At 40.2% G+C, this 17,000-nt stretch overlaps 1 protein-coding gene across 9 annotated transcripts in view; it reads left to right on the forward strand.

The window, feature by feature from the left end:
• LOC126236552 (uncharacterized) overlaps positions 1-17,000 on the forward strand; it is a 325,419-nt gene that overhangs the window by 52,495 nt on the left and 255,924 nt on the right. Inside the window, exon 3 of one of the 9 annotated variants that reach the window (XM_049945960.1) lies at positions 253-568. The exons of the other annotated variants lie outside the window; for them this stretch is intronic. Within the exon in view, the coding sequence (XP_049801917.1) occupies positions 253-314 (62 nt within the window). The 3' untranslated portion in view covers positions 315-568. Of the gene's footprint in view, positions 1-252; positions 569-17,000 lie in introns of those variants that run through there. 9 annotated transcript variants of the gene reach the window in all.

Below are 17,000 nucleotides of genomic sequence, written 5' to 3' on the forward strand. Positions count from 1 at the left end.
CGCGTAATCACTCTTCCAACTGACTGCTATATTACCAGTAAGGATAGGAACCCTGTAACACAGCACACTGGTGGGACCCCACATTATCGCTGATACACGACCATGACATAATCTTGTCACATTGCTGAGAGTAAGATTCATGCTATGTAAAAAAGGCGAAGAGTTTCAGTTGTCTCATCACTAGTAAATTTAAACTGCTATCTTATTTTAGAAGTTCCTATCTTTATAAAAGCACATTTTTCTTCGTTGCAGTTTACGTGGTGAAACCAAAGAGCCAGTGCAAACCTTACCTGTCAGATTGTCCCAGGAACTAGGAGTATTGCAAGTCCGTTGGCTCAGCTTGGATCGTCTGCGAGGGAGTGAACACTAAATCGCTGACCTGCTGACTGAAGACATCTGCTGTTTCCAGAGGAGCCAAGAAACTTCAAGAGCGTCAGAACTTGACTCTTTTACTTACACATAACCGGTGGAATCTACACATCTTATTCTGTGTCAGTTTCTGATTACTTCACGACACGCAGTAAATTTCATTACTGTAAAGATTAGTATTAAAATCATTGCATATGTATTCTTTTTATGTTTCTGTTGTTTCTATAACAGTTGTATGCCGACGCAATAGTTTCATGACGTCAACTGCATCAAATGCATTTCATCCGTTATCCACGATGACCTCCTATATTCCCAATATCCAGTTTCAACCGTAACACACTGACTGCCACGAGGACACCGGCGGCCACAGCGAAGACTCACGACTGACGCCACGGCTGGACCTTACCTGGCCTGGGAAATAAGTAAAAAATTAGTAATCCAGAGGAAATGGTGTCATATCTCACGGTTTTATATGGATTTATTTATATGGATTTATTGCAAGCAGTTATGGAAAGTAGACTTTGAAATATCACGCCAAGGTGCGGGTTCACATTATCGAAGTAGTAAAAGTGACCGTGTACCGTCTCAATTACTTGATATTCTCGCTTGAAGCGTAAGTACAAGTGCTTGCTGAAAAGTAATGTCTCCGTATTTTTATATGTCAAAACTTATAAATCTTCTTAAATAAAATAAACTTTATTAACATTCTACACCCTTTTTCTTCGTGTCACTATGTTTAACCAAACGTGAGAAAAATTTCTTGATACCGTCACCGTAGAATATTTTACTTTGTTGATGGGGCCACAACATTACTCCTACTTGCACCGCTTCATCACTATCAAAGCGAAATCGTTTAAAAGTTTTCTTAGACTTTTGGAAAAAGATGACAGTAGGATGGGGCCTTGACGGGGTGTATGGAAGATGCTCTGTGGCCTCGTGTACAAGGTGTAGGGTTGTACACATGTCGCAGCGCTTGTGCATTCTGTGTCGTTGTCATGATGAAGGAAATGTAGCTCCATCTCTGCAAGAACTCTTCGATTATTCGCCTTCTCAGTTTCTTGAAGGAATACAACAAGCAGTATCTCGAGCTCTGTCACAGTCACGTCACACACCGCCATGTTATACGCTTCAGTACGTAGCCCTCGATCAGCAGAGGGTTGCAATTGCGTTATGGAATTGTGAAAGTCGATCGAGTAATATCCACGACGCGTAATAGGGTAACCTGCATTGTTAACACAATGAAATACTAGGAGGCATACATCTCGTATTATCAATACTTTCTTTCATTTTGTCTTCGGTAACGTCAGATACCCAAGAAAAAAAAGCATGATGCAAAACGAATGCTACAAAATAGTGTTCTATCAATAAACAGAATGATAAATCGAGAGCCGGCAGCGGCGGCTGTGCTGCTTTAGGCGCTTCAGTCTGTAACCGCGCGATCGCTACGGTCGCAGGTTCGAATCCTGCCTCGGGCATGGATGTGTGTGATGTCCTTAGGTTAGTTAGGTTAAAGTATTTCTAAGTTCTAGGGGACTGATGACCTAAGATGTTAAGTCCCATAGTGCTCAGAGCCATTTGGACCAAAAATCGAGACAGGTAAGAAAATCGTTATGAGTTAGATTGAGGACACCATATAGCCAGCCGGGGTGGCCATGCGGTTCTAGACGCTACATTCTGGAACCGCGCGACCACTACGATCGCAGGTTCCAATCCTGCCTCGGGCGTGGATGGGTGTGGTTTCCTTAGTTCTTAGTATTTCTAAGTTCTGGTTGAGTGATGACCTTAGCAGTTAAGTCCCACAGCACTTAGAGCCATTTGAACCTTTTTTGAAACCATAAATTAATCATAATTTATTATGTTCAGTACTAAAATTAAATATAAATCCCAAATGGCCACAAAACACATAATTTGCTTGATAGGAGTAGCCCACATTATACACGATGAAGAAAAAATGCCACACGTCACGGTCGGCATGTCATTGCTCATCCCAGTTCAAGACAAAAGTGTATCAACCTAACCTTAGTCCAACTCACTGGTTAACAGAAATGCGATTCAGAAAATAAGGCTCTGGTAATGCTGTTACTGCATGCAGCGGGGCTAAGAACAAGTAGCATTAATTCTGGGCTGAGGTGGAGCTCTCCCATTAGCTCAGTGAGACGAGAAAATGCCGTGGGAATCGGAGACTTGGACTCAATGATGTTCAAGTTCAGTTTGCTCCAAACATTCTTTTTCAGATAAAGCATCAAACACTATCAAGTTGACACCTCCAATTGTGGTATATTGTATTTTTCTTTCTGTCTTTACTTACAATTAAGACAGAACATGAACTTCTTACATATAAAACGTCTGCTTTGCTCTGTCCATGAGATAATTAAAAACAGTTGAAAATAATAATGCACACAATAACATCGTCGGTATCCAATGAGTTACAAAAGACGCAGTACGTAGGGGATACTAAATTGCACATTACGTTACACATTATAATTCCATTCTAGACATCCATCGTCCAGTCTCATCTTCACAGTGCTGGTACGTAGACACACGAACAAAATTCAGTTTAGGAAAGGCGTTCAACTACCTTGCATTTGCAAACTTCGCAACTAGCTGTGTCGTACGTTGCTGGACCCTACACAACACGTCTGCATCAACTTTTGTTATGTTTCCTCCCTCCCTGCACTTACACATTCACACACCAAAGTAGACTCCAGTGGATTAATGTCCAGAGATTGTGGAGTCCAGAACATCGAAAATCCATTACCCCATCATTTCCACCGAGCGAGGTGGTGCAGTGGTTAGACACTGGACTCGCATTCGGGAGGACGACGGTTCAATCACGCGTCCGGCCATCCTGATTTAGGTTTTCCGTGACTTCCCTAAATGACTCCAAGCAAATGCCAGGATGGTTCCTTTGAAAGGGCACGGCCGACTTCCTTCCCCTTCCTTGCCTAATCCAATGAGACCGATGACCTCGCTGTCTGGTCTCCTTCCCCAAACAACCCAACCCCAACCCCCATTCATTTCCCTGGAAATGCTTCTATTCCAAAGTGTGGCAGTGTACTAGCGTTCCGAAACCTAAGGTGTAACTGAACACCAAGAGAAACTTTTCAAACGCGTCAAGGAATATACTGCAAAGGAATGAACGGTGCAAGGGCACATGCGAATTGTCCACTAATAGGTAAGGGATCAAAAGCAGTTCATTCATGATTCTAGCCTGAAGATTTATGTTGCTGCCCCAGGAACACAAGCCATGTGCAGGGGTGTTTTTTTCAGAATTCTTCTAAATTTCGTGCAGCTATGGCTGCCTCACATCGGAGTGAAGGCAAGGCACGGCGAGCACTGTATACAAGTGTGATGAAATCAGGGCAGCACAGGGAACTGACGTGCTGTGAAGAACCGATACATTGCACGCAGTACCGCACCTAATGAACTGTGTGTAGGGACCGAAGAGGGCTGAGGGGACCTGACGCTGTAACTATTAAAGAGCACTCCACTTGTCTCCTCCAGAGGAAATACGTCAGGTGTGTAGCCCAGAGGCGAGTGAAGAACGATTGTTTAAATTGCACGCCAACCTCGACGACATGCTGGTGATGAATCTCGGCGGCAGAACCGAACCGCTGAAACTACTACCAACCTCCGCTGCACGGCAGCGCAATAGCTGCAGAGGGGCGGGCTGGAGCTGCACCGGCGCGAGGAGCGAGAGTGCCGCTAGCCTCCGCTCTCTGGGTGACATCGTCTGGCGGACTGCTGGCTGCTATTGGCTGTGGCGGGTCGGAGGCGCCAACTAGCGACCTCCCGGGTGAAGAGCAGTCTGAGGACACTCACGAATATGCCCTGGCTGCTAAGGCTAACTACAACAAAGGCTGAAAGATGTTTTCCCTTCGGCGCTGTAAGTGGGGTCCACAAGTTGAGTTTGAGGGAGCAGCCACCCACGTCGCAGGCTACCTATGCAGCCAAAACCCGCGGCGACCCCTTAGCTGTGACATGAGTAGGAGCGCTACGTCTGCAACGCAGGGTGGCCGGACGACGATGCAGCAGGTTCCACCACTGGTATTGGTACTGATCCACGCATGGACGCCACGTGGCCCCATCACTGGGATCGGTGGATGGACTGCTGTTTAACTTTGATGCAGGAAACTCAACGAATGAGTTGCCGGTTTTTCTCTGCACGCTTAGGCGTAAGTCACACCTCTCTACCAAATCATACCTCCCTGCCGTTGCGACTTATTGCAACCCCTGAGCGCTACAGGGCGGTTGTGAAATGTCACGTTCACAGGTGACACGCAGGTTGTATTCCAATCAATAATGATTGTTGTGAGTTGAAAATAACTTCAAGAGTGAAGGGAGACTCTCAGTCTATCCCACGTTACTTTTAAAATGTTCAATATCTTTACTTGGTGCAGAATACATTCACATAGCTATACTCGTCCATTTCGGTCTTCTGGCCACTGGTGCTGAATCACCTTGCTATGATCATTGTGCATCACTTCAAAAACCAGTTTTTCACATATCTGGAACTGCTTTTGGTGATGTTGTTGAATGGTTTACAGAATTCAGTTATCTGTTTGTGTAGTAGGTTTTGTCCTTGGGCGACCACCGTGCATTACTTGTGTACGAAGGTTACCTGTTTCCCAGAAGGCTGTGCTTCAGGTGACGAAAACCATTCTCATCTAGATGTCGTCTTCTATGGTGCTGTGTAGCATATGCACGAGAAACAGCAGCCTTTTGATTGGAAACACTCAGCATCAAAAACGATGTATATCTTTTGTTCGTTTCATCGAGAAGCTGCCCTACATAAAATTGACAGCAGTAGCCATGGTTGTCCATTATGCAGTCAGTAGACACATACACACAGGTTAATGGATCTCACTCTAATGAGATAGGCAACTATCATTTTATAGGCCATTGTCTTGTGTTGAAATGATGCCCAACTTACAAATTACGAGAGCTGTGGAATGGGAACCATATAATGTAAAAGAAACCTGACGAGGTTTTGAACAACGGCTACATGTGGCTGTAGGTTTGATGTTTCGTCGGACCACTCAGTGAGCTGCATGGTCTGGCACGGTTATGTGGGATGACACACGGTCATTTTTACATTCCGATGCCCTACATGATATGACAGTGTTGACAGCTCCTCGTTTTCACCCAATATGTGTATTCTAAACGCAACTGATCTTATTTTGACACATAATTTTTCCATTAGGATCTGGTTAAAGATTCGTATCCTGGTATTTATTCGTCACTCTGTAGGAGGAAGTTAGCCAACAAGAGTATGTAATAACAATTACTGAAATTACAAACGGCTATAAAACAAGAATGTTGCAAAGTGGGAGTTGTTGTTTACGTTATGGTTGGAAGGAGCTCTCCAAGCCTCTTTATGTCTCAAAATGTGACGTTTTAACTGATCCCTTTATCTAGTCAGCTTCAGCCCACAATTTACTTTTCTCCAAAATTCTGTTCAGTGCCTTCTTATTTGTTAGGGCATGTAGCAATCTTATCTTCAGCATTATTCTGTTGCACCTCATTTTAAAGGTTTCTATTACCTGCTTGTCTAAACTGTTTATTGTCCATGTTTCACTTCCATATACGGCTACACTGCGAACAAATACTTTAAGGTAAGATGTCATACACTTTAATTTATATTCGATGTTACCATATTTCTCTCCTTCGAAGACACTTGTCTTGCCATTGCCAGTCTATATTTTACATCCACTCCAACTCGGCTACCGTAGACGTCCGCGTTCACTTTCGCCATTTTTATTCGCTGCAATTTTTCTATCTTCTCAATTCATCAAATGAATGCAGTATCAGAGCGTAGCGTATCCCGTCGTATACAATCTTCTAAAAACAACCAGAAATACAGGCGGGAGACATCGTTGACAACCTCTAATATTTCTGCAGAAGCGTACCTTGCCACTTTCAAGACAAAACTGCAATAAGCAAGCGCGATGGAAACGAATTTAATAGTTCCGCTTTCGCTGAAAGTCCGTAAAATTAACACACACACTGTCAGCATTAGCGCCGACACAAAGATGGCCGTCGTCATGTGACCAAACCCGCAGATTCCACGTGTGACCGATTCGTAGTATTAAATAATTCTCGTACTAAATCGCACGGAATCATACTGTCTTCACGAAACGTAGTTAAAAAAAAATAACTAAGTACGTCTTTGTTTACATCTTTCTTTCTACTAATTTTGTTTAAATAATTACATTTTCAGTGCAGATTATAGCGTTAGTTGTTTGCTGCTGAGTGAAAGTCCCGCGGCAGCCGTCCGGACGAAAGCGAACGCCCTTTGGAAGCGGGTAGCGGCCGAACCTCCTCTGACGCCTCGCGGATACTGGAACACTGGCGCAAAAAATGTTAACGGTGTCTCCGCGGCCGCGATCCGCTACTTTTCTCAAGTCGCAATACAGCGATTCACCCACCCTCCTAACGTTAACTCTGCACTAAAAATTGTTACTGCATATATTGTTAATAAACTTCCTATGTTCAAGAAAACCTGTGACTGGTGTAACCTAATGGACTTTAATGCAAGGCGATCATTTATCCTGGGCCTCTTCCCAAGGCACAATGTGGATGAAGGGACTCGATGTGCAAAATCGGTGGGGCACACAAGATTGTACAATGTCTGACCTACCTGGTATCAGATCCATCCAAACCGAAGGAGCACACAACAGCAGCCTTGTAACCTTACCTTAGTTAGGCCCACTGTAAGAAATACTATTCCTAAAATTTTATTTTCGTTGGACAGGTCTGATGGAGCAGTTTTGAAATCTTTAACCGTTTTTCTTTTACTTATTTTTAGTGTTGACATTGCCTTTCAACGGCATTTTTTTTTACATGAATTTACTTCGAAACTCCATGGAAGCAAATTGGGACTGGCCAAGTGGCAGCCATCGTTACTTTTGAAAAAACTTGTTACGTTAATCATGAATTAGCAAGCAAAGCAAATTTAAATTTATAGCAAAATTAATGTTATTCAGTGGACTGTAGTTTATTTCTTTGAATAAAGCGACCACATTTAAAGATGGTGTTACAAACCAAAGCAATTACTTCGATTGAAAGTCTCCCTCTCTCTATTATGAAGCAGTTCGTATTAATAATGAATTTACTTATTGCACCTTTTACTCAATTATTAAACAAACACGCAATTTAACTTTCAAACTCTCATTACACAACATGCATGAGCAGGAAACAGGACTGGTGATGGCTTGTGGCAGGAATTTTTGGAGAATAAGTTTGCACATCTTCAATTTTTGCATTTCAAAGTAAGTAGAGTGTAGCCCCTTACACGTTTTGAGATCAAACAAACAAGTCTATAAAAGTAATGCTTGCCCTGAGTTGTGTGCTGGAGGGCTCATAGTACTGTTGGTACAACCATTTCGGTCGGCTCTTCACGTCCCCAGTGATCGAATTCCTTATTGATAGCCACGTCACAAGCAGGAGCCATCTTTACTCGTCGGAGCGTCGGCCGAAATTCATCATAAAATTATTCCAATAATCTTGGTTTCCGAATTGATACATACTGGGGACGACTTTGGGTCATAAAAGCCGTGCCGTCCGAATATTTGGTTGCACTTTTTTCACAACTTTAGCACCAAATAAGCGTCACCTTAGAGAACCTATCACAGCCCGATACAAATGCTGTGAAGGCTCCCACGTAATTGCCTTTCTTTCCACCGTCTTTTCACTTGGCGCTCCTCTCGCCAAGGCCACCTCAACTTCTGGTCACGTAAAACCCTTTGTACTACCGCTCATGTTATTCTGTACACTTGATTAACATATTAACCGCGAAAATTAGCCCTGAGGTGGTTACAGTCATTACAATTTTTTCATTGAATGGCAATAACATTTTCCTTATCGTTAATTTACAATTGGGTATGAAGTAATTCGTTTATGTCAAAGAGTTTTGCATACAAACATAACCATTTTACACATTCATTTGCTCACTCCAATTACATCTTTCTATAGCACCTAATATCGATCTTTCAACATACCAGTACCCTAAAGCAAAGTTAAAAAATATAGAAAAATGTATTTACTTTTTAACGGTGGCTTCACATATGCCGCACATTTCGTTAAATCTTCCTGAAGGGATGAGCTTAACGAAATGTTTCTTCAGTAAAACTCTATTCCTCTATGATCAAAATTATTGCTATACCTTCCAGCAAGATAACACCTTACCAAGCGAAAAATACAAACCTAAGTTACATCAAAATTTACATGACTACTATTCCTTCACCATCTCCTCCTCTTATTTTTGCATATTTGGTCCTCTCTTTGGTAAAATACACATTACTCATTACTTGCTTGTGTTCAAATTATAGATTTTTCTAAGTTACTCTTATAACTTCCAATAAAATTGGCCCAAAACATCAACACGTGCAGTAACTTTTCGTTTAGCTTTTGTTTTTAGTTACGCTTGTAATTCCGACCTTCGAATGAAGTAGGCGATAGCTTATATTTAAAGAAACTTATTCCAGAATGTTAGGTGAGTTTAATGCACCTTTCCAAAAGTGTTGATGAAAGAAAGGTGGTGTTTTAGTTCACAGCCTTCGAATGCATCAGCCAATCACATCGAGAGACTGCAATTTTTTGCCATACTTACCGCAAAAAGGCACTATCAGCTGTTGGTACCTCACACCAGTAATTATGTCTTATACATAATGCTGCAGCGTCCATTGCTCCGAGGAAAGGATCTTGGACGCAGGTATGATGTAGGTGTGATATCACAAGACGTGGGATATTTCTAGTCTAGGATTTTCCATTTGACTTCGGACAGTCGGACGGAATGCTCTTGTTGCACGGCAAAGCAACCCACCACACTGCCAATCGGACTAAACCTCATCTTCAACAATTCGGTTGAGAAACACTGCAACATGCTCCGTTCAGCCAGAACCTTTCTCTGCGTGATTTTCACACCTTTGGTGACCTGAAGAAAGACATGTATGGACGTCCGTTTCTGCCGGTCAAGGAAGTACAGTTGCCAATGCGCTTGTGAATCCGTCACCGGTCGACCACATTTTACGAAACAGGAACTGTCACAATGGTATAAACATCGTAATACGTGTGGTGACTCCTTTTGACTGGAACCATTCCAAGATACCCTTGTTAAAACAACATGTACGCAGGACACATTTCATTAAGTGACATAAAAGTACAACTTCACTAAGTATTTACAGCTCATTACAGATTATTCTAAGTGTCTTCCACAACATGGCAACTGGTTAATAATGCATATCTACACACACAATTCTACGTATACATACACTTGTACCAAGTACACATGTGCTTCGTACTAAATGTAAATGGTCGAGTTACATGGACTTTTATCTACAAAACGTGGAATCTAAATTCATACATAAATCATTATCTGGACATCACCATTGAAAACCATTTTAGATGCTGCTCATTAAATAGTGGTGTGTTTATGGCCTTTAATTCTGTTTATCCAGGATATACTAGCAAGTAAGCACCAACATTTAGAGCAACGCCTATTTCAAACGGACCAGTATATAACGTTTGCCTGTTGTTGTCTTTTCTACTCACGAGAGAGGATTTTGTGTGATTTCTGATGAGGTCTCTACCTCCTACATTTAATCCTTGCATCTCCATACTTTTTTGTATTCACCAGTGACAGTTGGTCTGTCAACTTACTATGTGACTTTTAATGTGTTTGGTGAATGGAGGGCAGGATGTTGCTGTCGGGTAGTAAGCTGAGCAGAATGTCTCTTTCATTTCAAATGTTTAACAGCAATTAAGTCAACCTATCAATACACGTGATTCCTGGCTTCTGGAGCCAGCGACAGTGCAACTGTGTAATAGCTTTCAGTAGTGTCAATTAGACATGGCAAAAAGTTTGCTATCTGTATGAATAAAGTGGCCTACTCTAATTGACACACTCCTTATAGCAACACTGCATATCTGGCAGGTAGAAATATTTCGAACAACGTAGAATGATAAAGTTCTATGTACTGCAACGATTGAAACAAGTTATTCTAATTTTATAATGTACTTTAAAAGAAAAACACATTCCATGAAACACTGGTAACCGGTAACGTAAATAAAATATGTGATGGACAATGCACTTGGAGCTTTAAATCTAATTTTCAGTGACTTAAAAATTCGCCAACTGGCACATACTGCCACACTCGCAATCACACACAATACAAGACAAAACCAGTTGATAATTAACACAAATATCCACTGATCGAAAACTTGACTAACAGACATTGTTAGAATACACACAGCGAATCTATCATGTCACCAGAAATAAAAATTGGTGCTGACAACATCATCGGCACAACCGTTGCGCAGGAATTCTAATTCCTGATTAAACATATAAAACTTCAGAATTATTTCTTGGTACAGACAGCAGAGAAACAATTCCGGCTAACACCATGTGTGACAGTCGATATCTTCAGCAAGCAAAGTGTGTCATTGTTGCAGAGGGCAGGGTGCCCCTCACAAGGCATTGCCACACTGAGCTAAGCCGTAAGCAAGAAGTGTAGAGGACGCATTGTGATTGCAAACAATAGGTTGATATGTGTGCCATTCAGAATTGAGTAGTAACATGTGACATCTCAGTTTAGCGGTTGATGGCATCTTAGCATTCGTGGGGAGAGCGAAGGGAGGGAAAACCGACAATAACTGAGACTCCACAGTGAGGACAGGTCTAGCTACAGGTCTAGCTTAAATACCTTCCATTTCAGAAACAATACTGCATGAATCTGATTCTGACAACATGACAGTCTTGCTAGTTACAGCGTAAACTATTTCTGCAACTCGGTATGTGCCCCCGCTGCCAGAGTGAAGACTGTTTCCAAGACATCTGCCAGCTGGTTGTGATGGAACACAGCCACTGTAAACTACTGATGCTGTTTGGTTACACCCGAGATTGACAGAAGACGCCGTGAAGCCGGCCATATCGAGAGACTACAAGCTAGTGACTTTAATCCGTTCGGAGAGGTACTTGAGTACCACCCACCTGGCTCTACAAGCTACAGCCACTATAGCTGAATGTTGTATGCTATGTTGGGTGTCTGGGGCTTCAGCCTTCATGACAATCGCCATCCTCGCTACACTTTTGTTACATGTCACTCCATCAGGTCTGTGCCTGCGTCAAATCGCTGTTGAGTCCCGACACAACAACCACAGCCGCCAGAGTTCTCCATTCACAGTCTTTGTTATGCATCGGCGTGCGAAATGGCGCTCCTGCTACAGAGCAAATGCTGCGCTGTGATGCAACTAATGCATATTACATGTTTGCAACAGAGGGTTCTTAACTTACCGCAAAATACTGCTAAGTAGATAGCAATTGCTGTTAACAGTAACTTTGGTGTTAGCTATCAGGCACTGAGATATTTATCCTCTGAGGGTGTTACCCCTGATATTAAAAGTATGGAAGTTAAGTGTGCGATTAGATCCACTCTTCCTATAAAGGCGTTATTATAAGCCATTAATTCTTAAATAAAACCTTTAATTTAGATGTAGACAGTGTTCAGCGTACGAACTATATTTGCCACCACCAAACAGATTGCGATATGGTGCCTATTCCATAAGATTCAGTTAAAACTGAACACGGCACATATACTGCCTAAACAAATGTATGTCATGAATAATAACCAACTCTGACAGGTAGACAGAAACTTCCACCATGACTGCAACAGACAAATCATTTGCAGCCAGGCAAATGGCAACAACAAATTTTCCTCACACAGGTGTGCAATCAGTTTCTTAAGAATAATCACTACAGATGATATCAAATAACATCGAGTCACTTATCCAACGTACATAAAACACAATCCAAATATCCTCACGTCCCTCTGACTTACTGGAAGATTGCCTCAATGTCGAACGAATCAGTGTAGGGGGAATAGGAAGAGGAATGTGGCATCAGTGGGAATCTGGATTGAGGCAGGGGGAAATGCTAGGTTAGTACCAGCAGTTGTGCAAAGGCGTGTTGAAGCGAGCAGGAGACGTAGGTCAGACTTCCGTCTTTGGTACAAAAATGCGCAGAAAAGTGTAAGGTACAAATTAGACAGTTGCAACTAAATGTCATTGCAGAGCAAGATTAGATTAGATTAGATTAGATTAGATTAATACTAGTTCCATGGATCATGAATACGATATTTCGTAATGATGTGGAACGAGTCAAATTTTCCAATACATGACATAATTAAGTTAATTTAACAACATACTTAAGTTAATATAACAACTTTTTCATTTTTTGTGTTTTTAATTTTTATTTTTTATTTTTTTAATATTTTTTTGTTTTTTTTCTTGTTTTTTTAAGTTTATATCTAAAAATTCGTCTATGGAGTAGAAGGAGTTGTCATTCAGAAATTCTTTTAATTTCTTCTTAAATACTTGTTAGTTATCTGTCAGACTTTTGATACTATTTGGTAAGTGACCAAAGACTTTAGTGCCAATATAATTCACCCCTTTCTGTGCCAAAGTTAGATTTAATCTTGAATAGTGAAGATCATCCTTTCTCCTAGTATTGTAGTTATGCACACTGCTATTACTTTTGAATTGGCTTTGGTTGTTAACAACAAATTTCATAAGAGAGTATATATACTGAGAAGATACTGTGAATATCCCTAGATCCTTAAATAAATGTATGTACTGTGTCTTATCAAAATTCAGTGAGAGTCCGTTTACAAGGAACCACTTAGTAATTTTCTGAAAGACAGTATTGACAATTTCATCAGTTAATTCCTGTTTGTCAGGTGTGATTACTATACTTGTATCATCAGCAAAGAGAACTAACTTTGCCTCTTCATGAATATAGAATGGCAAGTCATTAATATATTAAGAACAACAAAGGACCCAAGACTGACCCTTGTGGAACCCCATTCTTGATAGTTCCCCAGTTTGAGGAATGTGCTGATCTTTGCATATTATGAGAACTACTTATTTCAACTTTCTGCACTCTTCCAGTTAGGTACGAATTAAACCATTTGTACACTGTCCCACTCATGCCACAACACTTGAGCTTGTCTAGCAGAATTTCATGATTTACACAATCAAAAGCCTTTGAGAGATCACAAAAAATCCCAATGGGTGGTGTTCGGTTATTCAGATCATTCAAAATTTGATTGGTGAAAGCATATATGGCATTTTCTGTTGAAAAACCTTTCTGGAAAGCAAACTGACATTTTGTTAGTACTTCATTGTTACAGTTATGTGAAGCTACTCTTGAATACATTACTTTCTCAAAAATTTTGGATGAAGCTGTTAGAAGGGAGATTTGGACGGTAATTGTAGACATCAGATCTATCCTCCTTTTTATGCAAAGGTATAACAATATCATATTTCAGTCTATCAGGGAAAATGCCCTGTTCCAGAGAGCTATTACACAGGTGGCTGAGAATCTTACTTATCTGTTGAGAACAAGTTTTTAGTATTTTGCTGGAAATGCCATCAATTCCATGTGAGTTTTTGCTTTTAAGCAAGTTTATTATTTTCCTAATTTCAGAGGGAGAAGTGGGTAAGATTTCAATTTTATCAAATTGCATAGGTATGGCCTCTTCCATTAACAGCCGAGCATCTTCTAGTAAACATCTGGATCCTACTATATCCACAACATTTAGAAAATGATTATTAAAATATTTTCAACTTCTGACTTTTTGTTCGTAAAGTTTTCATTCAGTTTGATGGTAATACTGTCTTCCTGTGCTCTTGGTTGACCTGTTTCTCTTTTAATAATATTCCAAATTGTTTTAATTTTATTATCAGAGTTGCTGATTTCAGACATGATACACATACTTCTGGATTTTTTAATAACTTTTCTTAATATAACACAGTAGTTTTTATAATGTTTGATAGTTTCTGGGTCACTACTCTTTCTTGCTGTCAGATACATTTCCCTTTTCCGGTTACAAGATATTTTTATACCCTTAGTAAGCCATGGTTTGTTATAAGGTTTCTTACGAGTATATTTATTATTTTCTTGGGGAAGCAGTTTTCAAATGCATTTACAAAAATGTCATGAAATAAATTATATTTTAAATTGGCATCAGGTTCACGGTACACCTCATCCCAGTCTAACTGCTGTAGGCTTTCCCTGAAATTTGCTATTGTTAAATCGTTGACTGAACGTACTACTTTAGGGACTGTTTAGTATTGCTGAATGGAGCTATGTCATATATTGTAACTAGCTGTGCACCATGATCAGAAAGACCATTCTCAACAGGCTGAGTATTTATCTGGTTAAACTTATCTTGGTCTATAAAGAAGTTATCTATCAGTGAGCTGCTATCCTTTACCACCCGAGTAGGAAAATCAATAACGGGTGTCAAGTGGGATGAGACGTGAAACGGAATGTGGACTGCAGTGTAACGCATGCTATGGTATTGCGTGGAGCTGTACAAAGCCTCTGTACGCAGGGGGTTGCCGTAGTAAGCGCATTTACCTACTAAGCAGGAATCCTGCTTTCTGCTCTTGGCCTTGCAACAGATTCTCATTTTTGACTTCGGTCTATCAATATATGATTGAAACTTATAAACTTGCCTGGCACCACATAGTTTCATATGATCTATATGTAGACTTCTTCATTTGAGGTCTGGGCATCGTGGGGAGAAGTTGAGTATTGCCATAAACAAAACGTTATAAACTATTATTCTGAAGCAATGGGGTTTGGAAGTAGTAACTACATTATTACAAACTGACTAATAATTTATTATAAAAAATTACTTCTTCTGATATATTATATACAATCCTTTGTCGTTTATTACATTTTTGTACACTACTTCTTGCAGTACGCATATGATTTTTTATTTACAAGAACTTATTGTTTATTAACAGTTTGTGATTATTTGCTACTTCCATAGCGTTTTTTACTTAGATTTTCTGATATCAGATTTGTTTGCTGTATTTACACACTCACACACACACACACACACACACACATACACTCTATCATTTTATCAAGAGATATTATTGTAGTGGATGAAATTCAAATACCTCAGTCTTCAGTAAACAACAGTCTTACACCCTCCTTTTGTATTAGAGGATTGCTGTGCTACGAGAGAAAGTAATCTTTTGCCAAAAATTTAATGCTTTGATCCAGTAGGTGGAATCACTTAATGAAAATAGTATGTCGGCTCGTTTCGTAAAGAACTACATTGTTAGAAATTCGCTCAGACCCACTTCCCCAGCTTCTAATAGAAGTACGAACTTTGGAGTAATGAGCATATCTCCCAATGTAACCTCATTACTCTGAATCTTCATACTTTTTTCAGAATGTACTAATTGGCATTTCTGAAGACGAAACAAATCGAGGATTGCATAATACAGACATCTGTCTAATCATAATGAAGAGTGACCAGTTCCTCATCAAACATCGGATATTCCCAAATGGCTCTGAGCACTATGCGACTTAACTTCTGAGGTCATCAGTCGCCTAGGACTTAGAACTAATTAAACCTAACTGACCTAAGGAAATCACACACATCCATGCCCGAAGCAGGATTCGAACCTGCGACCGTAACGGTCGCTCGGTTCCAGACTGTAGCGCCTAGAACGCACGGCCACTCCGGCCGGCGGATATTCCCAGGTGCATACAAGGTATTTTTCCTGTAAATACGTATTTGTTGTGAAACAAATTTTTCTTTTACTATTACATAAAAATTTATATAGGTGTACCAGTATGGGAAAAGGTTAATGAAACAGTTACGTAGTTCAGTCTGGCTATCTCATGTTTTTCATTAATAACACTATTTAATCTCTCCTCGTAAAATGCTATTACATCTCTCTCTGGACAGATCACGTTTCCTTCCCTTTTTTTCTACAAGCAGTAACTCTCAGTTCTCTTCAGCTCCTACCGGTGGGTGACCTGTCACATGTATGTCCTTGGTAATGCCTGATTTTTTGTAACTGCCTAGTCCAAAGACGTCTCTGGGTTCTTAACATCTCGTCGCTGATCTCTGCCTTAGAGACTAGTGTTTGCTCTATGTTTCTGTTGCAGCTGGAGTATTTTTTATTTTATTTTACTCCATTTTTGTGGTGTACAGACAGGAAACTAGTAAATTTACAGTCGATTTACTTATTCTTTCCATAGCATTCATCGATTGGAAATATTTACATAAACCTACATACTTTCGACAGAGATTTTAGATCTTTCTGAATGTACAGGACATTCCTCCATTCATTCATTAGACCATAAAGTTTTTGTAAAGCAAAATAATATGGATTAATTTCTTACAAGTCGCACGTTTACAGCAATGTATTAGCATTGGTTTTTCATGGTGTTGTAGCATGTGTCGTGTTGGTGTGTGTGCCTTGTTCTATTATTTTCTGGCTTTGACCATAAGGAAAAATGTGAAAAGAAAGTAATTAAATTCGGAGGTGTGTAAAATGTGTGTGTAATCCGTATAGTAAAGTCACTGATCCTCTTGGTATGAATAAATGAAACCAAATCTACATCCGCTAAATTTAAACTTCCTGGCTTATCGCCATGTTATATGAAATGAACTTGAATACAGCCATTTTGTGTATTGAAAAGAACCTACCGTTTAAGGTGATAACTATTGTCGTAATTCCGATGCACTCGCAAATTCTCAGAAAAATAAATAACATGAAATGAATCTGAATTCAGAATGAATTTAACGTTTAATCTAGAGATT

Source organism: Schistocerca nitens, chromosome 2 (assembly GCF_023898315.1).
Source record: "Schistocerca nitens isolate TAMUIC-IGC-003100 chromosome 2, iqSchNite1.1, whole genome shotgun sequence".
Classification (NCBI taxonomy): domain Eukaryota; kingdom Metazoa; phylum Arthropoda; class Insecta; order Orthoptera; family Acrididae; genus Schistocerca; species Schistocerca nitens.